The sequence below is a fragment of the Poecilia reticulata genome, linkage group LG16 (genome assembly GCF_000633615.1).
Source record: "Poecilia reticulata strain Guanapo linkage group LG16, Guppy_female_1.0+MT, whole genome shotgun sequence".
In the NCBI taxonomy this organism is placed as follows: domain Eukaryota; kingdom Metazoa; phylum Chordata; class Actinopteri; order Cyprinodontiformes; family Poeciliidae; genus Poecilia; species Poecilia reticulata.
Genome location: NC_024346.1, coordinates 22,742,222 through 22,766,072, shown reverse-complemented (window position 1 = coordinate 22,766,072; position 23,851 = coordinate 22,742,222). Strand labels below are relative to the sequence as shown.

The following is a 23,851-nucleotide window of genomic DNA, read 5'->3' as shown; positions in this document are numbered from 1 at the left end:
GGCAACGCAGGCCACTGCAAAGAACTTTGCAGATTTACAAGGTTTGCACTAAGAATACGAGTGGGGCTGCATGTGGGGGTCGAACATACGACTGCAGTGATTAAAAAGGTCTGTGCAGCAACACGGAAGCATGCCTGGGATTCCAGAAGTCTCTCCAGGAGAGCGTTTTTTGGGTGGTCTTATCTTCCGCAGGAGAATTGATGCAAAAACACACGGCTGGAAGATGTGGTTAAGGACCTGCCTTCGGGGGAAGAGGTACAACGTGTGGGAAAGCGCTGGGAGACTTGACATGCTTATCTGTAAACACATGGAGAAGGCTTGAGAGGGCTTCCCACGGCAGTATTCATGGAGCACAGAATCAATCAGAACTGGATTTTGTTTAGCTTTCATTGTATACATCTGACATCTGCGGAGCAGTTGAGGAAAAACTACATTCTAAAAGCCTCGTTCTCTTTTTGCTCTTATATTTTTCTTTCTTGCTGAGGTTTACAGTAAGATCCACAGCCCATCTGTGCAGAGCCTGCCTGGTGAGCCCATACACACACACACACACATACACGCACACACACAGAAACATAATCTAGTGATAGAGATTGCAGCAGATTTAAAGCCGCATCACATAATAATGCATCGTCTAAATTAATTTCAGCGCCACAATGCCACAACCTGATCCAGAGATGAACTTTAAAATGACTGAATAAGAAAAGATGCACTAGAAGCATAACACAAAAAACCAGCTGTTTCACACACATTAAAGCTTTCTTTCCCACACGTAGAACTTTTGAGATGAAAGGATACATTTTTGCAGCCTGGCTCATATTTTTCTTTCAACAAGAACAGCTTATCATTTATTAGACTCGGCTTCTATTGTGACAAACAACCCCGTTTTTAAATGTCACAAATACGTACTCCAAATGAATACGAATGAAAGCTTCCATGAGAGAGATTGACATTTACACGTGTCCTCCTAGAAATAACGTTTCTTCCTCATGTGTCGCGCATGATGGAAGCACCTACCCAGATCCAGCAGCCAGAACTTGCAGCTGTCTGAGGGGTCTTCCCCTGATAAATCCATTGAGAAAAACGGGCTCAAAGACACCAAGGACTCGATCCCACGGGCCATGTTCGCTTAGTATATAAGCCTCTTGACTCCCGACTTATTCTGTTAAAGCATTTCCACACGTATGAGAGTTTTTATGAAGAAGAAGAAAGAAAAAAAATCAGCCTAACCTAATCCGAACTGCTTTGGAAAAGGTCTTGCAATTAAATAAACTCTGCCGATATTCCACAGAGAGAAAGTGAGAAGTCCAGTGTGAGGCGAAAAGAGAAGTCAAATGCTGCATTATAGTGTAGGATGTTATCCTCTCCCTTTCTTTGTATCTTCTTTTCCTCCCTCCCTCCCTAGCGAGTGGGCTGCTGTGAGGATATCTCCTGTTCCAAAGGGACGTCTGGAAACATGCAGCTCATCTACCGTATTACCCTTTGTAGAAGCGCCCACACGAGCCGTGTGGGCGGGTGCATATTTTACAGGCATTAGGATGCATACAAGTTGTGCAGTATGCTTGGAATAAATATAGACTCTGTTATGAAATCCATCTGAAGTGAACAGGAAAAAAGGGTTCATCTGCAAATATGGAGGTGAGACACACAAAGATGCCTCAGTGAAGCTAAATGGGAGCCATAAGCAGCTTCAAGGCTACCAACAGTGAGGATATAATTAATATGTGTATGATTGTCAGCAAGTATAAAACAAATAAAAAAATAGAAAGAACACCAACTGCTCTGAAGAGTGATGCCTCTGTGTGGGCGCTTCCCTATTTTGTAAAAAAAAAAAAAGTTAACAGACAGAGAGGATGAAAATGGAGACATTCCTGGACAACAGTCTGATTTCCTGAACAGTCACTTTCTCACAACTTGGGCAAAAAAACAACAAAAAAAACTTAATTATTGATCATTAAGAAAGAAAGAAGATGAGAAAATAGCAAAGATGTTTTCCTCATTTTTTTTGTCCACCTCCTACACAGAGGCATTTTTTCTTTTTTACTAGAACAACCCCTGCAGGGAGAGCCTCCTTTTCATTACTTCCTCCGGTAACATGAAAAACAACACAAACTGACTGTGAGGGTGCAGTCAAGGAATCAAAAACACGACAGGACAAAGGAACCTAGAGTCGAAAGTTTTCAATAAGTGTTTGGGAAATTCGTTCCTATTTTCTACTGGACTATTGTAGTAAATCATTCAGTTAACTCCAAACTCCGGGCATATTGTCATTTAAATACAAATGCAGACTTTTCTTCTACCAAGTACAAGGAGGCTGCAAGCCAAATATTTCTATGCTTTATCTCCATAGAAACAAGCAGCCCAGCTCTCACCCACTCTTCCAGATTCCAAAAACCAAAATGCACATTTAGAAGATAAGACAGCAACCATCTTACATTTTGGTCTCTTCTGTTGTTGTCATTGTTGTTTAATTTAATCAGTCTTCAGGCGAATGATTTCAAGTGTTCAGTTGACAGGAAACAGACTAGTATACGTAACTAGAAGTACACGCAACTATGCTATTGTAGAAGCTGGAGATAATACTATCAGTTTTATCTCAAACACCTTTACTGAGTAAAGATGTCTCAAAGTTAGCCATTTTCAGAATCAACAAGGTGCTTAAAATACAATCTGAGAACTCGGATATAGGAGAAAATATATAATAGGGAATATATATATTCAATATCAGATTTTTTTTCCTCAGGCAAGACTTAGCAGATCACAGGAAGCCAGAATTACAACAACATTGCTCTGCTTTATCCTCTAATCGCTAATATATGACGATGAAGTCATCTCAATGTCTACTAGATGATTTTTACAAAACGTTGCTTATAGCGAAAGAAAGCTCGCCATGGGAAGGCTTTTGAAAAAAAAACTGTTCTTAAATAATCTCACAGCTAGTAAGACATCAGATTTGATACCAGCAGTCAAAACTTTACACAAAACTGAAATTAACCACAAAAAATATTGATTGGTGCAGCTCAACTGGAGACCGTTCCTCAAGAGTCTGAAACCAACACCTAACATGACCAAAAGAAGAACATTCCGCACAACGCCATGAAACGGATCAGACGGGGCTTTCTAGTCTCTCAGCGAATCACAAGATTGCAAGAAAGCAGATGGCACCAGATGATATCATTGCACTGACCCACAAAAAGCTGAAACTGAGCTGTCCCTGAGGACAAAGAAGCAGCATGAAGCATTGAAGCAGTGGTTAGACTCTTATGCTGAAAAGAAAAATTCATAAAAGCACTTTTAGCACCCCAACAAACATGCTAACAGCTTCTCATAATGACTAATGGAGTTGGTGACAACACATCCTCTGTCATTTCACCACATGCTGTTTCATGTTTAAGCCAAAAAGAGGGCTTCCAAATGTAATAATAAGGTAGGTAGCTGCTGGGAGGAAGTGAGAGGAAGTCATGAAATTCTTAAAGATAATTATTAGAGCTGCGCTTCAGATATGATCTTCACTGTTGCATAGCAACACTTGGAAATACATGTTTGTGTTTCCCGAAGCAGTTACTGAATAAGAAACTCAGGCTGAGAAGGTTAACTGTGATGTGTTTGCAAATAAAGAAGGAATCTTGTTAGGTGTCGCATGTTCATGTGCGTAACCGAGATACTTGAATAGAAGTTTTGAGGTTGGCTATCACATTAAAGAAAAAAAAAGATATTTACTTTGTCAGATATATTTCAGTTTGATCAAATATTTTTCAATCCACTTGAGCTTTAAGAAGTGAGGAAAACACTCTGGTCCTACCTTTGTGGTTGAACAGCCCCTCCATCTCCATGGAGGACCGGGAGTGTGCAATGCAGAGGATGGAGCAGGGAACGATTCCCTCCTGAGCAGGGGAGCGGTCCGTGGTCCTGACCAAGCACCAGTCTGGTTTGTCATGAAGTCGCTCCAGAACCTCCACGGTCTGTCCTCGGCGTACGGTAAGCTCCCCATTGCTGCTGCCGTTACTGGCCATAAAGTCGTGGATCACCACCGTCAGTTCGCAGCCACCAGATAGCTGTGATGGAAGGAGTGAATGATCGCTGATTAATATTTCAAATGCAGAGAAATGGGGCTGGTGATAGGAATCTGTTGATTTGTAGCTTAATTGTCCTTGACCTGGTTTGTTGCTCCCTGAAAGCACCGTACATCGGTACAACCAGGTCGTGCTAATACCAACGCTCTTCAGAGTGGACAGATGGAATATTTACTGCAGCATCATTATGATGCTTAAGATGAAATCAGAGAAAACAGAGATGTAAGCAGTGATTTTATTGGAAATTGCATATTCTATAAAATGTTGAGACATTTTTACGGGTCATCCAGGCTGCGTGAGAGCGAGACATTCAGCAGATAACAGCAAGGCTGGACTAGGTACAGAAAAGTGGATCTGTTTTATCTTTTCGTGCTTTCAGCCTAAGTACTTCATGGAACAAGTCGTATTTGGGATTGTTTTCAACCATTTAGAAAGCCAACAGATTACCATTTTCTTAAAGAATAAACACAGGGCTGATAGTAAGCTGTGACTTGAGCTGCGCTAATCAAAAGGTTTAAAATGTCGACTCTGTACATGATCTTGTCTCATTTTTAAAAGAAACCCAGTCTTATGTTGACATTTTCCTAACGGGAGAAAGGCAACTTCAAAGCCTAACGTACATAATTAAGGACTGCTCTCAGCAGGAAGGCTAGGAAACCTATTATTAAATGCAGAATTTGCTAAAATCAGAACCAGCAGGTCTGAGCTTTACAAAACACAGATTGAAAATATGCCACAAAATTCTGATCAATGCATTTGAAAAACATTTTTATTTGTTGACTGTTAACATGGCTGCATACCATGCGTGGAAATATTAAGGATCAAAATAGTAAACAGGAGTGAATTATAACACTAGGATAGTCTAGTGTTGTTTTAGTCAACGTTTCATCTAACAAAATATTATAAAAATTCAGACCTAACATACATTTGTGGTTTTTTTGTGTCATATTTAAGCATCTTTTCAATACAAATGTAATGTACCGAATCTGTAATCAATAAATCTACTGTAACAATTATTTTACTAATATGTAGACTAATGTATGTTGTTATACATATATCCATATGTATAGCAAAAGTGAGAGCAATAAAGTGAAAAAATTACAAGCAGTAATGATTACAGACCTAATTTAGCTAAACAGAAGAAAAAAAACACTATCACACAATCTGACTTTAAATGAGGCTGTTTGCTGCTTTTAATGCAAAATGACAGGTAGAGAAAATTTAGTTATATGAAAAATAAATCTCCATATAACAATGCAGAAAAAAAGTTATTAGAGGTTACTATCAATGTTAGTATTATTTTTTACAAGTGCATACACTATAGTCATGAGCTCCATTGCCAAATCATCCATGAAGGAAAAAGTCTATATTTGCAACATACCCTCTGATAGTGTGGCAGAGCCAGAGAGCTCAGGAGCTGAGAGACAGGATTGGAGATCTTCTCTTCCAGTTTGTCAATTGTCTTCCACTCCCTCATCATGAAAGATGGTCAGAAAAGCAAAACAAGTTCTGGAGCGCTGACTGATTTTCAGCAGGGATCTCTAAAATGTTCCTCAATCACACACAGAAGATGGTTACTCGATAAGGAGCTGTCACCCAAAGTACGGTCACACTCATTTTCTGAAATGTTGGTTTAGAAGCTACGTGGAATATATTTGAAGCTCTGGTCAAAGTTGAAAAATGATCCACAAGCTCTTCTTTGAAGTCCTCACTTTTAGACTACCGACGCTAAGATGATTTCCTCAGTAGGAGCTTCTCTCTGCAGCAGAGCAATTTAATCCATTCTTCCTCTAACAAATGCTTCCCAAAAAAAATGACCTGACTAAGGTCCCCACTTCATCACTAACAAAAACAGACTCCAGAAAAGCAGAGAGGAAGAAAACTGCCCAAATTTTAGAGAGACGTCTGTGATCGATTAATGTGACGGGATGATGCCGTGCTCTCCTGTCTGGCAAGAAGACGAGCATCCTCTGTGAAAAGAGAGTGGGAGGCTGAAGCTGCTGACACACAAGTCAGTCACTTCAACAGAAAAACACACCGGAACAGAAGTGCGCACACACACTCTGCCCGCCCCCCCCGCCCCCACGCCAGCAGCACAAGCATGCCACTGTCACTGCCTCCTGAAAGAAATGTCTCATGTGAGTACCCTCAGAAAGACGGGGCACACAGAGACGCATTCAAAAAGTGGGAATGGGACGCCCATTCAAATGTGCACGTGTTCCTCTGTGTTCTTGGATCTTTATGCAAGTGAGCATGCTCCGAACTGAGGGGACAATTCTTAATTAATTAGCTTCTTTGATGATTTTGACGGGAGCGGGCAGATGCACAAGCAGACACGGACTTGTTCACCTCCCATCTAAAACAGTCCTGTGTTGCATAAAGCAGCTGCACAAGTCGAGATTAGCGCTACACTAGCAGTTAAGCTGTGAAAGCTGAACATTATAATTTTCTTATTCTCCTGATTGCCGAGGAAGCCCGGTGAGGGGCCGATCTGGGGTAAATCCAAGTCAAGTGTGAAAATAATGACCCGATCCACTCCTCGGATTTATAATTAATACAACACGAAGGCAGAGGAAGGATTTTATTATTTTATTTTTATATCCGACTGTTAGCTTTACAATTGATCATACTGAGCGTAGGAGGATAAGCCTTCTGTGGTGTGATTGCCACATATAACCAAAGCTGATCGTTACTGTTCCCAGAGAGCAAGGATTTTCTCTCTCTACCACACAAACACACGCACGTGCGCACGCACGCACACGCACGCACACACACACACACACGCACACACACACTGTATTAGAGCTCTGTCAGATGGGCCGTTTCTTTCACTAAACACAATCAAACACTTTCACAGGAAGTGATTTCCAGACAGTTGTCTGTATCCATCCAGTTTGCAGTTTCTGACAGAAATGTGTGACGGTACTCATCCTGCCCAATCACAGAATGGCTACTTATTGACAAACAGAAATAGCTTTGTGTCTTGTGATACAGGTAGATACTTAAAACTGTATAAACAATGCCCAGTTTAGGTGCTACCTGGCAGATATAAAGTTGAAGAATTGTGTGTGCGTGTGTGTGTGTCCAACCTTGTCACTGTCCAGTGTGTTCTGGGATGTCCTGGAGGCGATAGAGATGGTATCTGGTTGGCTGCTAGCATCTCCCTGGCTGTCTAGATCCTCTCCATCCCTTCAGGAAGACAAAAATATTGACTGGTATTCATAACATTGAATCTCTCTTTGATATTCACATCGCCTGAAAGCTTTGCATTTTATCACATCATTGCCACAAACTTCATTGTGTTTATTGGTACTTTCTGTCGTTGACCAACAGGTGCATTATTGTTGAGTAGAGAAACATAATCGATTATTTTTTAACCTTTTCATAAGTGAAAATCCCAAATGTGTGTCAGGTGTTTTTATTCGGCTGTACTGAGTCAATAACGTGTAAAACCACCTTTGCACTGCAATTTGACCAGACAGTTTGTGCACCTTCTTCAAAATTGGTGCCAATATTATGTTTTGCTTAATCACACAAAATCGTCAAAACTGAAGTTTGTGGCTGTAACATGACAAAATAAGTACAAGAATTAGGACTTTTTTTAAATACAATTTTAAAATGCAGCTTTTACTTTCTACACCTGCTGTGTTTTGTAATCCTGATTATATAACTATTTTATATCTGACCGTATGTCTTTCAAGTCCGGGTCAGTATTATCTTTGCTTACCGCCTGCCTTTGTGTTTAGCAGTAGTGGCTTTAGGGATGTGAATGGGCTCCTTCAGAGCTCCACGTAGGAGGACAGTTCTCTCCTGGATTACTTCCCTAATGTGCTTGATCCAGTCCTGCTTGTTCTCTATACTTGATGCCTGCAGGAAAGAAAATAAATAAATAAAAATCACATGAACGGTTTAGACAAAGCATATGGAAAAACTCTCGAGAGTACTTTGAAAAAATGCAGAACATCAGATTTTGTTCCTCAAAGAAGGAGAGAAGGTAGATTTTTTTCACAGAGTGTAGATGTTGACTCATGGCATTGTGTAAGCCTGTAGAGAGCGCAGAATGACGTTTGTTGTCAAAATTATTGTTCCATCTGATCCCACGAACTGTTTGATCTTATTTAATCTTGAGTCACTATTCCATAATCAATAGAGTCCTTTTCTATTTCACTCAGCAAACAGCTACAGTGCTTGCTGCAGTGGTGTGTTATATAAGACGCTGTTTAAATTGGTGTTTTATACCAATTTAAACAGGTATAAATTGTTTAAATTTATACCTGTTTAAGTTTAAACAGGTATAAATTTAAACACAAAAGCTTTCGAGTGCCACCTACTGCCATGCAGGTCAACCTCGGGGCTCCTAACCTCCTTCTACAAACACGACAATCGGAAGTGCAATTTAATATAAAATCTTTCAGACTACACTTTCAACTTTGAGTGATGTAACGAAGGAAATTGTAAAACACTTCTCAGTCGTACCTTGAGGACAATCTTGTTGTCTGAGGTTGGCGTCCTGCCCAGCCACAAGGCAAACTTACAAGGATCCCCCTCCACATGTTCTGTCACTCCAAGCTCTGATGTCTGTAGAAAGAAAGAAAAAAAAAAAAAGCACAACAGCACTTACACATTTTGCAACAAGAGAACAAGCCTTGTTGACTTACACAGCACATGTCCTAAGGATTTACACTAGCAAATTAAGGGTCTTCTTACAAAGAGCTTGCTCTTGTAGAGGTATTTACTGCGGCCGTTCGAGTCTTTCACTTCCTTGCTGAAGACCAGGGACATCTCAAAGAGAAACAGATGTCTATCACGGCCTTTCCGGATGAGAGTCTTGGGATCCCACACCTGGAAGGACTCCTGGAGTATCAGCTCCCCCTGGGAGTCTATGTTCCCGTCAAACCCTGAGAAACCAGAAGATGGAACTGAGCAAGCCAGTGATCTATTGAGCTGTGCTTGTATTTGGACACATCATTGCGATACTCTTCAAACTTTTTCGCATCTTGTTGCAATACATCTACTAACATCAAAGTGTTTTATGGGGATTTTATGTGACACATTAAGACATGGGGCACTTACGAGGAAATTTTGGGGAAATTTAAATAAATACAAGTTTGTTTTTCTTAGTTTTTTTCCACTTCACTACTTTGTGTTGGTTTATCATAAAATCCTAAAAAACACATTAAAGTTTGTGGCTATAACATGAAGAAATAGGACAAAGGTTACGAGGTATCATTCAATTGAATGACATTGATGTTAGATTTAAAAAAATAATAGTCTCAAGGCAGAATAATCACCAGTTACAATAGATCAGAATGGGAATCTTTTTTTGTTGTTTTGTTTTCTGAATAAAACTGTACCAGTGTAGTGGAAGTGTGTGCGTGTGTGCGCGTGTGCGTGTGCGTGCGTGTGTGTGATGTCTGGTTCTACATGCCTTCCAGCATAGAGAGGTGCATGGCATCATTGGCTTTCTTTGGAACGCTGAGCATCACTTCCAGGCCATCCTTGATTTCACCTTTCCCCTCTTCACAGCACGTCAACAACTCCTTTAGTGGAAGAACATTCATATGGACATGTTTCAGAAACCATGCTACGAAATCCAAAATTATTTTAAGCGTGAATGTGTTTCCACTCCTTTTTCCAGGTCTAACATTTCCACCTCCAAACATAAAAAAAATTGCAGGTGACTAATCATGTCGCCGAAATTCATTTGAAACTTGCTCTACCTTTAGAAGTAATTGGTATTTTGTGATTCGTTGAACGGGCTTGATGAGGTAAGAAGAGATGGAGTTGGCAAGGCGATGTCTTTGTTGAATTTCCTGTGGATCAAAATAGAAACATGTCTTAAACTAAGCGAGATATTTATTTATTTATTTAATGGTTTAAAGCAAGTAAGTCAGAATTTCTGGCAATTTAAAGCTTTACTTACGTCAAAGTAGGGTCCAGCGTGTTCCAGGATGAGCTGAGTGGAGTCAGGTTTGTTCTTGCAGTAGTTCACATACATCTGGAATTTGTCAGCCTGAGTAGGAGATTTCATAAATGTGTTATAATCAAGATACGAACCCTAATTTTATTGCTAAACACCAGTTAAAACAGCAATTTCTCCCTCAAATATTCTATAATTTGAGGGAGAAATTGAAATTGAGAGAGAAATTACCAACCTGACCAAAGTAATATGACGACAGTTTTATTTTAAAAATGTGTTCAAATTTCAAATGTATTGTGTTGTAAAATAATTATCATAACTACTTGAAATAAAAAACACAGCAAACACAGATGCTCACTTACCCAGGTCACAAAACAATGGCCAACATCCTCTGGAAGCTGCTCATACTTCTCCAGCTCCTTCAAGAAGATACTGTTTGGAGAGGAAAAAAATATTTACACAGAGATTATTAATCACCTGGCCTCTGTGAAATACTTGTCCACCTGAAATAAAAATGCTATTTCTACACATTGTCGCAGATTGCTGCTAAACTGACTTGTGATGAAACTCGTAGAGGTCCTGCATGTTCCCAAAGATGATGTGTTCCTTGTTGACGATGCCAGGAGGAATCTCCTCGACGCCACTGGTCATTTCCCACAGGTAAGTCTGCACAAACGCAACCATACGAAAATAGTTGCTTACATAAATTGAATCAATTTAATTACAGAAACGTTAATGAACACATGTGCAATTTAAGAGTGACAAATCAAGACAATAGGATTAATTAGAAAAAGGATCTAAGGCAATACTCACATCCATACATTCACGTAGGTCTCGGACATATGCCTTCTCTGTTTGGATCAGCTCAGCCATTATAAATCTGGAAGAGAGGAAAGGACTCAATATGATAGTAAAATTGGAGAAATATACATAATTTTTTTTAAAAGTTTGCTGCAGGTAAAACTAAATAACCAAAGGAAGGAAACTACATGAAACAAAGCAGAAAATAACACAAATCATTTTTAGTTCATTACAATCTTTGAATGTGCAACGTCACGGTAACATGCAGCTAAATACTGCATGTTTTGCTTATCATGTATTTCAAAAAACAAAAACAGTAAGTTATTTGTTTGTTATATTATGATGACCTGCTTTGCATTTCAAAGCAGCTATTTTACTCTACTGTTTTGAATCCATGGTTAAGTGCATGGAAGTATCAATAAATTACTTTATTGATATTATTTATTTTTCATAGTTTTTTTTGTCATGTCTATAAGTGTTTTGTGCTTTTAATTTCAAATACAATATTGGTGTCTGGATGTAGCTTGGCTACTGGATTACACTCCCCTGCCTGTAACTTTATTCAGGCATTATGTTTTTTTAACTCCAGCTGAGAGCAGCACAGTGTTGATTTCCTATATTGTTTGCATACAGCTGGCATATAAATAACATACTTGCACCTGAAGGGAAAATCTGCCAGTATTAGTTGGAAGCATTATCCTTGATGCACTTTTGGGATGTTATTGTAAAGTGTGTCATTTGCAATGGTTGAAAGCAGGTCTCTTGATGGATGGATTCCTCTGAAGGTCCCATAAATCATTTACAAATGCCTTAGAAATGAAATGCAACATGAATATGATATGAAAAATATTTACAAATCACTGATTAATCCGTGTTTCCACTCATTGAAAGCTCATATGAACATTTCCTAAGTCTTTAAAGGGCACAAGATGAAGTCAAACCTGAAGTCTTAAATGCGATTCACATCGTGGTTACATTTGATTTGAAGATTTTATCATCAAAACTGTCACTTGGTGACCATCTTGTTAAGGATTCCTGTAGTTTCCCAAAGGTAAATTAATCATCCCTCAGGAACTTTGGGTTGCGCTCTTGGCTGCCACATGCTTGTTTATTTGTCAAGTTTTTTAAATATTCCTTGTTTTTAGGAACTAGTCATAACTAACGTTTGCTGCAAGACTGAGCACAAAAAGTAAACACATTCAATAGTCTAGAAATATAACTCTAAGACTCAGTAGCTACTAGGTGAGAAGAAAAAAAGGTCTAGTTCTTACTCTTTTCTTCTTGCTGATTTCCTCTTTTCCTCATTGAGTTCATGGGCAGCGTCTCTTAGCTTGACCTCTGACCCCGGAGCGGTAGCTGGGATGATGTCCAGTTGCAGCTCTTTGCTCTGAACACACAGCAGGTTGTGGTTATTATGTGGCACACAGCAGCTAGATAGGATATCCAGCACTGTGTGGTGTTTGCCTTCTGTTGGCAGATGTTCGCTAAACAAAGTTTGAACAGCAACTTGCGGTAAACAGACGACGATACCATCTGTTCTCTGCACACCATAAAATAAAACGCAGCAGTGGGACTGGCTGATAAAAAAATAAATAAATAAAAAAATCCTTAAGGCAACACAAAGCTTGATTTTCTTTTGTTGTTGTTGTTAGTCTATTAAGTTGTCATGGTCTTATTTTTAAAACCTTTGGAAATCTCTTTGCGAGTTTCTCTATGTACCAATAGTGTATATACTCACAAAAAAAAAAAAGAAAAAAAAAAATCACTCACAGCCTTGTTTGAATCGGAAGAGATGCCAAGCGCCGTTTCCAGGCTAGTTCGATATTTGTCCATGCGGAGAGAGAAGTCCCTGTAGCGCTTGTCCACAGAGGACACCCATTTCTTTATCTCCAGGGCATGGGCGTGGCCCTTGTCACAAAACCCATCCGCCAGCTGGATCAACAGCTTCACCCGCTCTTTGGTTTGCTGTCAATAGAGGGACATTCAGGGAGGGCAGCAGAGAGGGAGGAGAGAGAGGTGGTGCCAACAGAGAAAAGGTAGATGAGCGAAAGAAAGAGTTGGGAATCATGTGTTGCTTGGTGGACACAATAGCGTGCTCTCTGACACACAATAACAGTGACACAGCAAAGAGGACAATGCAGTGCCCCTGGAAATGGGCCTCACAGCAGAGCGCCGGACTGACTGAGCGAGCACAACACAATAATCAGATAAAAACAGAGAGAATCGCCACGAGCAGAAAAGCCAGAGAACGTAGGACCTGCACGTACCTTTGCTGTGATCTGGAAGTCTTCATGCTCTTTCAGCAGCTCCTGCGTGTGGTGAATGCTCGACCCAGTGGACGTGTGAGTGGACAGGTAGAACTCCCCGGTGTCGTGGATCCACTCCAGAGCCTGGCGAAACGACCAATCATGAGAGAGGACAGAGGCGACACAGTGATGTCCTACGTGTCCAGGATTCAAATCTTAAGACAACAGTTTAAACTTTTTGAACAATATTTTAAATAAACAATAAAGGGATTGTAAAAGAAAAACTTTACTACAGAACCTACTTTTATTTGATAAAATGAGTCCTTTATAAAATTACAGAATAACATTTATGAAAATTATCGATTGCATTTTAAGATTACAAACACTACTAACACAAATTACTGCAATACTGATGGCTATATTATTAAACATGCAGTTGTTTCATAAGAAAATGCTAGTTATTTACAAAAAGAAAATAGTTTTGTCACATTTTTTTTCACTTTCTCTTCTTTTGAATTGTAGAATGCCCTACTTAGTGTGTTTTTTTTATGGCCTGTGTATTTTAAAACCAGGCCCTGGAGGTGACACTGCCCTGGCCTGAAATGGCAGAACTGGTCCAGTCAAACTGTGAGTCCAAAAAGCATTCACACCCTGGGGATAAAACCTGGAAAGCCTTAAAATAGCTGTGTTCCAGAAAACAAGTGTGATGTAATTTCATTCTTACAGGCCAAGGAATGATATTCTAATATTGTGTTTTCCAAACACCACAAGGGGGAGCTAAGTGCATGGGATTATACAGCAATAGCTTGCAAAACTACTCTATTTGTGTGATGTTGCAGTATTCTGTTTTTTTCATGTTAAAACCTACATCCTCAGTGTATTATGTGGTGATTTTATGTGACAGACCAACAGGAAGTTGTGCATTTATTTGATAAAAAAACTAACTGAAAGTTTGAGAAGTGGGGTGAGCCTTTCTTTTCAGCCATCCAAAGTCAGTACTTTTTAGCCTACTTTGCCCATCCAGTGACTTTTTGCCCATTCTTCTAAGGAAAATAGCACATGCTAAGTTAGATTAGTTAAAGAGCATCTGTCAACATCAGTGTTAGAGTTTTGCCACAGATTCTCAATTATATTTGAGTCTGGAGTCCGAGTCCGATTGGGGTTTGAGTTTAATCTGAAAAAAGTCTAATCTTTCAATTTGTCACCAAAATGACACGTAGCAAACTGAAAATTGGACTTCTTATGCTTTTCTTTCAACAATAATTTGCATAAAAATCAGATTTGTTGAAAATACAACTATTAGCTGTCCTGTCCACATATTCTCCAACATGAGTTGCTGGTCTCAGCTCCTTCTCTAGAGCTACTATTATTGCAGGTTTATATTCTGCACAAGTTCTACAAGTGCGGTCGTATCGCGCTAAATCCTCAATTGAACAGAAACACAGAGACACACACACATGCACAAGAACACACCTGCTTGGCGCTTCTTTCAAACACCACATATTGCTGGCACTGGTCCAGCCTCCTCTTCCTCATGGTCCAGAAGTGGAGGACTCTGTTCTCTCTCTGCAGCAACTCATTCAAGATATCTGATACAACAACACAAAAACATGGTTAATTCGACAACAGAATGTCTGCAAATTGTAAAGCTTTGATTAGGATTTTACAGGAGGGACAAAAGGCTACGCAAAGTTCAGAGAATTATTTTATCCAAGTATTGTTGTTTACATACTTTTGACCTGAGTCTCTGGAGCTTTCACGTGGGACAGCATGCCAGGCATGTTGACACTGTTTCTGTGCAGGTACTTCAGGAACACATCGGCATTACGCCTGGCTAACGTACAGGCCTGCGACCATGGAGGGAGGAGGAAATGATCACTCGTCGGATCAGCTCAGAAATCACAGAAATGCATGTGTGGGCGTTTATTTTCATATCTGAAGTTTTTGGTCTCACTTTGAGAAATGCCTCTTTCTGCTCCAGATGCTTGCTGACCATAGGGGTGACGTGATCCGTCTCACTGTTTGGGCCCAGTTTGTCAGCACCACCGCACCAGTCCTCCTCTCGCTTGTACTCCTGCTCGAGGCTCTCCAAAACACTGCACACCTAAAGCACACAAACACGACGCGGCTTTTAAATTTGCTCTAAAAGAACATACAAATGACATTCAGCTCATTCATCGTTATTTCAAAAATGATTCGCTTGCAAAAATCGTGTACAATTGATTCCAATGACCAGCAAAACAAAACTTTTCAATATTCAAATAAACTAACAAAATTATAGTTCTGTATTTTCTTGTGCACAACTCCCTATTGACTACTATAGATAATTGGTATAGCACTACAGTTCTCCTAGTAGCATCAAACAAGATGCACTTTTGTGTCCTGTCAGACAAAAAATACCTGTTCAGATGTTTTGTAGAAAGCCACAGACGCATTAACCAGTTTCAGCCTGTCCTCCATCTTAAGCATCAGCTGCTGCCAGTGATCCGCCACCTTCAAGTCAAACAAAACTCATCAGATTTCCAAAGAAATGACGAAACCCACACTGTGCTGCCTACACAGATTTTCATTATTTTTCATAGATATGCTTAAAAAAAGCAAACTGCACCTTTTCTGCACAGTCTCTGATCATGTCCATGTCGTAGTGGTTTGCCTGAAGAAGCGCCTCTGCCTTCTGCTGCACCTGCAGCGCACTCTGGTGGGTTTTCTTCATTAAGAATGAGATAAAAACAAACTTTAAATAGATAACAATTATTAAACAATCAATCGAGCATATAAAAACGGATTAATGTTTTCAAAATTTGTCCTAGGTTCATGCTGGTCCCGTGTTTGTGCAGTATGCATATAATGGAGCTTTTTCATAATTTTTTCATTTTTTATCTGCAGGACCTTTAGGGTTTATCTTGTACTACTGCAGCTAAAAATTCTACACCCACACTTTTGCAAAAAAACAAAACAAAAGTGAATCTTATTAGTGTGCATGGGATCTGTGAAGAAAGCAGGTCAGGGACAGGCCCGCATTAAAGTAAGCAAACCTTGACTGAGTTCAAAGGAATGCAAAAGGAATACTCAATGGCAAAGACTAGGAAAAAATAACGAGCGAAAAATGAGGGAGAGACATAGAAATAAGCTATTTATAATTTTACTTGATGTGTCACTTTTTTATAAAAAGAGGTGCAGATTAAAAAAAATGTAAAAAACAAACAAAAAAAATCAATTTATTTGATTTCACCTCAATTGCATGTTGAAATTGTTCATGTTCTTTCTGCAGCTGCTCAGCTTCTTGTAATGAACTGGCTGTGATGAGACCGGCGTTGAGCATCGATTCCCCATTACGGATCCAACCTAAAACCTGCAACACACAGAGAAAGCATTTATTGTTCATGCTTTAGTTGTAGTTTCAGTATTTGGTCTGAATTTTTTTTTCCATTCTCTCCTAAAAGCTAATTAAAAAGACAACTTAATGCATGTTTTTTTCCCTCTCTCTACTTCGGCCCTGTATCTAAGTTGAAATCTCTCCGAGTGCAAACTTCTTGACACGTCGGATTTATTCTTCACGACTACGCTTTTCCCTCTCTTGGGTAATCTTGCCACCAACCGTACCACAACAACCCTTCTCCACCTCACACACGCAGCCTGCAGCTTGAAAGATTGCTTTCCCGGCCTAGTTCTAGCCGGAGGGCACGCTCACAAAGACATTTCCCTCCATCTCTGACTCAGCAGGCACACTTGCTGTGTGGGTGACGGCCAGAACCGTAGCTGACGCTGAGCTATAAAAGTGATGATGCAACCCTGACTCCTGCGTTAGACTCCTGGGACAATGTTTCCATTATGCCTGCAATGTCCTGTGGTGGCATGAAATCCATTAAATGTACTTTTCCCGTCAAACAGTCATACCACTCCAATTTTTTCCTTCCTCTCTCATGCGAGTCTGATGCACTAACCTCTATTAATCCCTGTTTTGGCCGTAGCTACCATTTATTTGGGACACACCTATTTTAAATTACTCACACAAAGAAGCCCTTACAGGTAAAACATAACGCAATAAAAAGACAAAAAAAAAAAAAGTACAGTAATGGTTAGAGATTGCACAATTTTATCATGCAGTCATCTTTCTGGCAAATCATTCCACTTGCTGCAATGTGTCTAGAATTATTATTTTTTTTCTACTAAAGTACGTTTTTGTTTCTTTTGGCTTTTGCCCAATTTTTCCATGTAAACTCATGAACCATATGCTTCTACTTGCCTGCATCAGTATGATAAGAGCTGTATTGAAAAAAACAAAAAACATGTTTTCTATAATCATTTGTTTTGCTTTGAAACGTCAGCCGGCAAAATTGCCCCAAATGAGTGTCATGTTGTAATTGTGCACAAGCACTGAATGAAAACAAGTGGGGAATATCCGCGCTTCGCTTAAACAACAATCCCTCTTCTTCTCTCTGTGATTCATGATGCGTTTTCTGATAAATATGTATTATCTGAATTCCTGTTCTCGAAGCAGAGAAGAGGAACAAGTTCAGACACAACTTTGTTGTTGTATAAAGGGGACAAAGAAAAAAAATTATCCTGTGATAAAAACAGTTTAGGTTTACGTTTGTATTGGCTTAGATCGATATAGAGGTAACAATGTGGAAAATACACCTATTAATACACAGAGTCCCAGAGTAGAGGTCATCAGCCGGGTGCCTCTAGGCACCTATAGCCTCCAAAGACCATAGTGGATGTAAAAATTGATAAATCACTAATCACTAAGTTGTATAAATAAAAGTAAACCGTCCGTATCCCTTTGTGTTACTCACAACCCATGAAATAGTTCAGGTGCAAAGAGATTGCTGTCCCCCAAACTTGAAACAAAATCCTCACATTTCAAAAAAATGTTCCTTCCTCATGCATTCGTAAGCTTTCACAAACTTTGAACTTTTTTGTGTCATGAATTTCTAAAAATCTGTTTAAAAACTTCACCAGTTCTTAAAATTTTAAAGTCAATATTTTTCTAAGTTAAAAAAAAAATTCTGATGCCAAGAATAACTTCTGTACTCCACATAAACACATACAAAGAAAGGAAAGAAGAAAGAGAAGGAAATAAACAAAGAAAAATAGAAAGAGAAAAAGAAAAAGAAATAAATATATAAAGAAATAAGGAAAGAGATACAGAAATAAAAAAGAAGAAAAAAACACAGTTTGTTGACAAGGGCTGAGTCATGTATTGGCAGCTCTGTGCAAGCAGAACATGCTGTGACCTTTTAACACACACTAACACATTCTGTTGTAATTGTGGCATGTTGTAACAATATATTGTTAGAAAGAGTTTCCAATAATTAACCCAGCCTCAGCCCTGTCTGAGAACAACTGTTTTGTTTTTTATTAGACTCTTGTGAACGTTACAAGTCATGTCCTGATGTAAAAAGTTTAAACTTGAACATTGTTGTGGCCTGTTCTTGCCTGTTTTCATGCGGTATTACTGTCTCTTACTGATACAATCTTGTGTTTGTTTGTTTTTTTTCCAATCCCATAAGGTGAGTACCTGTTTGACTTCAGCTTGCAGATGTCTTAACTGGACACACTGCTCCAGGTGTCTCCTGTGCTGCTCTGCAGCCAGGTCCAGCTCCTGCTGCTTCTCATGAAGGAACTCCAACAGGTCCTGAACCCGCGTCGCCATGTCCACGTCTCTGTCACACAGCAGCTCCACACCTGGAATAATAAAGACTTTACTAAGCCAACATATAATTATTGTTTCCCCCCCCCCCATCTTTCTATTCCAGTGATTTTTTTTTTAAATATGCAGCTGTAACAAAAGCAAAAGCAGTCCAATGCCACTAACCATTCTTTTTTATATGTAAATTCTATGCTTACATGGCAAAGAAATACTAGCAATTGTATTGGATTAAAATAAAACTAACATTCATGACATGAATGATGCCAATTGTATTTGATTCTTTTAACTTGAAACATGAGCAGAAAAATGCCATTTATTATGACAGCATTCTTGAAATAATTATTATGTGCAATATATGAACAACCTTTTAATTTTTCCCTGAAGTCAAAATGGGATGTTTTATAAAAAGAAAAAAAAAACAAATGCAGAGGTTGCTCTTATGATGGCTACAGATTCTGAGCTGCTGTTTCTATGATGTTTCAGAAAAGTGCCTGCGTGTCCCAGGGTATTTGCTGTTTTTTTCCAAATGTTTTTCTCTCACCAGATGTCTGGACTTCTGTGACATACTGCAGCAGCTCTTGCCCCTGGTGGATGACGTCAAAGGTGAGGTTGTTCATGGTAAGTGCTTTATCTGCATGGTGCTGAAGCCTCTGCTCAGCCAGGGTCAGGTCCTCTGTGTCAAAGTCATTCATCTGCTTGGACAGTTCCTCATTCCATGACTCCAGGTCTGAGATGATCTGAGGGACAGAAAAAAAAAAGGTTGAATTCATCAGTTTAAGGAGGCATTCCATACATACGCAAAAAGGATTCCTTTCTTTTACCTCTATTGCTCTCCTAAAACTGAGGAAGTTGGACCAAAAGACATTCTGCAGATGTAGCGTTACGGTCGGATGTGAATCTCAGAGTATGTGTTGTTGAAACTATTTAAACTTTAAACACTACAAATAATTTTGATAACTCCCATAGTAACAAATAGCAACAACACAACAACGTGGTATTTCACGGCTGGCGGAGCAGATGTACTGAGATGCCGGTGCTTGTCACTGACTGCCCACGCCGCCTGAATCATGATACTGGGCGTCCCTCTGTCCTGGTGCTGTTCAGCTCTGTCTGTCACAGAGCTTTAAAAAAAAACAACAAAACAAGGTGGTCTGATGGACCATTGCTGAAATGTTTTTGACAGAATTTGTCTAAAATAAAGATTTGGGCCTTGGCATGAAGGTAAATTAGGCTTTTCTTGTCAGATTTGTCTTTTTAAGTGACTACAATTACAGAGACTGTACTCTTTTTTATTAACAAGTGATTCATGAAGGTGACATCTAATCATGGCAAGTTTTTAAGTGACAAGAACAAATGTTGGGCTTGACCCAAAGCTGCGCTCTGTTCAGCTGTTGCAAGGCCTTATAAACTTGAAAGAAACATGAACAATAGTATAAAAGCAATAACGGTTTTTATGAGTGATGGTCACATGGTGGTAAAAATTTGCTCTCTGTGCATTAATAAAAATGAGAAGATTTGGCAGCTGTTGCTCTCAATTGAGGGGCCTCCATCTTGTTTTTGAGAAGACCTCCTCTCAAGAGGACAAGAGTAGAGCAAAAACAGAAACACAAAGAAATGCTAAAAAAAAAAAAAAAAAAAAATTGGGTGGACAAGGTTTTGTAGCTTTATGCATCTGGGCCAAAACAGAGATGCAATCAGTAAAAGATTCCTGAAACATCAGGGATGGGATCTCCTCAGCTGACACAGTATTTATTTTCCTTTATTTATGTTCTAGAATGGATTCTTCACAGTCAACGTTCAAACTTTGACAAAAGATTTAATCATTACAAGCAGTAATGTAGATTAAGTTCTATACTGAGATTTGATTGAAAACACAAATTTTCCTTTTTTTATTAAGTAGAAGTTCAACCCACTCTTTGGTAGAATTAATATGAAACCTAAATCATCTTTTGGTCAAATTAATATACACATTTCACTTTATAACCATAATGAAACTAAACAGATCTCCACAAGTTACATTTCCAGCAATTTGGCCACTTATTAAAATCAATTTACACAGCAATTTAACCAAATGTGAACAATCATTTTGACGTATAGTTTTTCATTTCATTTTCTTAACATTATGGACAAATATTATTTTCCAGTTGCTTACATGATGTTTTAAATGTCTGTGGGCACATGAACAGTCACTGCAAGATTTTCTGGAAAGCTACGATTGATCCCAAAAAAACGAGGAACAAAAATTCCTTTGTTAAATCTCAACAAAAAGCCAAGCTATAAAATATAGCTTTATAGGTGCAAAGATATATTTTGACACCTGTAGCATTGCTATCAATAATATAAACAAAATGCTATACAATATTATCTACAAAATAAAATCTGCTTGCTGAAAAACAAAGACTACAGGGACATGAACTTCTTGGACTGTTCTCTGTAGGAAAGCTTTCCATATTATCCTGTGTTCCAGGATAACATTAACAATCAGTTCTGTACCCAATAATACAAATAACCCCATTATAAACAATAACAACAACAATATTTCGAAATTAGCAGAAAGGTTTGCACAACTCACCAAGCATTCATTTGAACTTTGTCTTCCTCTCCTCCTACAGTTGAGTAAAATGCCTTCTGAGTACAAAAATACCATTTCCTTCATCTATCAGGACAATTAATGAGTGGAGGAGACACTGTTAGTATCCCTGTTCTCTATTTTTAATTTTTTTTTTAATTGGCTTTGCGTAACTGCGAGGAGGGGAACCTCAGCCAGGCAAGAACTAATGGATGAGGCTATATCTCACCTTCACCTTGTTCTTAGACACACGGTCTCACACCACCAGTCATGCCAGGAGGAGGTACCGTATTGCAAACTTTCACAAGTGTGTGTGGGAGCAGGGAAAAAAAGAGGAAAATAAATCCGTCCTCCACCCATCTTCATGCTTGAGCTCTGTGTCATATTAATCCTGTGTCTGCATGTGTGCTTGTGGGCGTACGTCAGCACTTTGAGTGTGATTAGCAGATTCACCACCTTTACCTGGCCTGACGTGCAGAGCTAATCTGGTTTTCTGGACAACAGAGACCCAAAACACGACAGAGCCTTTTAATTCCTGAAGAACTGTTCATGCCAACTTAATTTAAAAAAAAAAATTCTGTCATATTAGAAATACAATCGTTGGCGTATCTGATTGCATTTTTTAGGTGGTCAACCAACACAAAGTGGTGCATCATTGTTTAATGAATAAGTAGTTCTACAACAGTCCCAAAAATTGCAAATAATACGGAAAATGTGTTAAACAAGCATTTTTAGCCCCTCTGTGGTTGCATTTATATTTTTTTGCTATGTAGCTATTTTGCTTTATAGCTATTTTTTGCTATTTGCTATACAGCTGGAAGGTGAGACCCCTCAAATTCCACCCCAAATGTTCTGCAACCAGTTTTCTTTCTAGATTGCCTGATAAAGGAAAACATCCCAACATCATGAAGCTGCTACAGTAATGTTTCACTCAGTGGATGGTGTGTGTTCAAGAGGGTGTGCAGTTTTCAGCCACAAAAATAACTAAGAAGTTTTATTTTGGAGTATTCTACATGTCTGCTGTGTCTCCTATGTTGCTTGTGATGAACTACTTAAAGAACTAATGACCTTTAAAAGTAAAAGTCAGACCTTTAAAGAGCACAACTAATAGGGAAGATTGGACAGACTAATCTACTCGCCTTTTGGTTGATGCTGCATTTAATGAGAATAATTTACAGGCAACTAGCTGTGCTGCCAGAGCTGTTGCCTTGCAGCAAGAAGGTTCTGGGTTCGATTCCCGGTTCCGGTCTTTCTGCATGGAGTTTGCATGTTCTCCCTGTGCATGCGTGGGTTTTCTCCGGGTACTCCGGTTTCCTCCCACAGTCCAAAAACATGACTGTCAGGTTAATTGGYCTCTCCAAATTGCCCCTAGGTRTGAGTGTGTGTGTGCATGGTTGTGTGTCCTGGGTGTCTCTCTGTTGTCCTGCGACAGACTGGCGACCTGTCCAGGGTGTACCCCGCCTCTTGCCCAGTACGCTAGCTGGAGATAGGCACCGGCACCCCTCCCGACCCCACTAAGGGACAAGGGTGTAAGAAAATGGATAGTTGTGCTGGCTTTTGTTCTGGGGAATCAGATTATGGGAAAATAAAAATATATGCGACACTTTTCAGATTTTATTTCTTTAAAAAAAACTAATAAAAACTAAACCATTGTGTTAGCCTATCATGTAAAATCACAAAAACACATACTGAGATTTAAAAAAATCTCAGTATACTATAAGGAGGAGTATACTATAAGTTATGTGGCATGAAATTAGACATTTTACTTTTTACACAATTCATACTTTTACATGTGATACAACATCCAAAGAGCCTGGATCACCTTAAGCTTTTATTCTTGCTCCACGCATTGGGAGTGGTTTACAGAGTCTGATTCGATGGCTCATATGAGAAATAAAATAAAATGTTGAAATAAAACTGTCATCATATCCTAGCACCAGCTAAGCAAAGCATTCAGTGTCACAGTGGGATGCTCAGAAATAAGTGGATACAACATAGACCGCTGTTTCAAAAAAAAAAAAAAACTGAATGAATAAGTGGATGTGATGCATCAAGTGGAACTAAATGCCTTTCAAAAGTAGCAAACGAGAGAGTCGTATTGTGATTTCAGCCGAGCTTTAAACCAGCAGGGGTCTTCCCTACAGGACTAAATCTCCCTTTTATTATGAAACGGCCCATAAGCTCAGAATCCCCCTTGATTTGCTGTTACGCACCTTTACCATATAAAAATTATTTTGTGTGTGTGTGTTACAGAGTACCTACTTTCCCATCAAATCCCACACATGTATGTTTGCTCTTTATCTTATTTATAAATATTCAAAGCAAAAACAATCTGGAAAACATAAACCTTGAAATTTTCCAACAACTCACGTCTATTGCGTCCCTCTCGAAGATGCGGAGCTGCAGGAAGAGTTCCAGTTTGATCTTCCTTTCCTGGAACAGCTCCTCCATCTGACCCTGGGCCTCATCCAGCTGCTGCAGGACGCTCTCAATGTGGGCCATGGAGCTGTTGTGAGGGGTCTTGTTGCTTGAGATAGCAGAGTCTCTGCAAACGCAATCGACATTGACTGCAACTGGAAACGCCGC

At 39.3% G+C, this 23,851-nt stretch overlaps 1 protein-coding gene across 6 annotated transcripts in view; it reads right to left on the bottom strand.

Moving 5' to 3' along the window:
• triob (trio Rho guanine nucleotide exchange factor b) overlaps positions 1 to 23,851 on the bottom strand; it is a 97,569-nt gene that overhangs the window by 18,407 nt on the left and 55,311 nt on the right. For all 6 annotated transcript variants that reach the window (XM_008432168.2, XM_008432167.2, XM_008432160.2 and 3 more), the window contains 23 exons: positions 23,636 to 23,810; positions 19,238 to 19,433; positions 18,565 to 18,731; positions 16,273 to 16,392; positions 15,649 to 15,747; positions 15,441 to 15,533; positions 14,995 to 15,144; positions 14,773 to 14,887; positions 14,514 to 14,629; positions 13,062 to 13,184; positions 12,565 to 12,759; positions 12,066 to 12,181; positions 10,807 to 10,873; positions 10,550 to 10,659; positions 10,356 to 10,425; positions 9,997 to 10,086; positions 9,794 to 9,886; positions 9,502 to 9,613; positions 8,781 to 8,971; positions 8,550 to 8,651; positions 7,801 to 7,940; positions 7,163 to 7,262; positions 3,803 to 4,055 (listed from right to left, as the gene is read on the bottom strand). In XM_008432168.2, the coding sequence (XP_008430390.1) occupies positions 3,803 to 4,055; positions 7,163 to 7,262; positions 7,801 to 7,940; positions 8,550 to 8,651; positions 8,781 to 8,971; positions 9,502 to 9,613; positions 9,794 to 9,886; positions 9,997 to 10,086; positions 10,356 to 10,425; positions 10,550 to 10,659; positions 10,807 to 10,873; positions 12,066 to 12,181; positions 12,565 to 12,759; positions 13,062 to 13,184; positions 14,514 to 14,629; positions 14,773 to 14,887; positions 14,995 to 15,144; positions 15,441 to 15,533; positions 15,649 to 15,747; positions 16,273 to 16,392; positions 18,565 to 18,731; positions 19,238 to 19,433; positions 23,636 to 23,810 (2,993 nt within the window). The remainder of the gene's footprint in view (positions 1 to 3,802; positions 4,056 to 7,162; positions 7,263 to 7,800; positions 7,941 to 8,549; positions 8,652 to 8,780; positions 8,972 to 9,501; positions 9,614 to 9,793; positions 9,887 to 9,996; positions 10,087 to 10,355; positions 10,426 to 10,549; positions 10,660 to 10,806; positions 10,874 to 12,065; positions 12,182 to 12,564; positions 12,760 to 13,061; positions 13,185 to 14,513; positions 14,630 to 14,772; positions 14,888 to 14,994; positions 15,145 to 15,440; positions 15,534 to 15,648; positions 15,748 to 16,272; positions 16,393 to 18,564; positions 18,732 to 19,237; positions 19,434 to 23,635; positions 23,811 to 23,851) is intronic.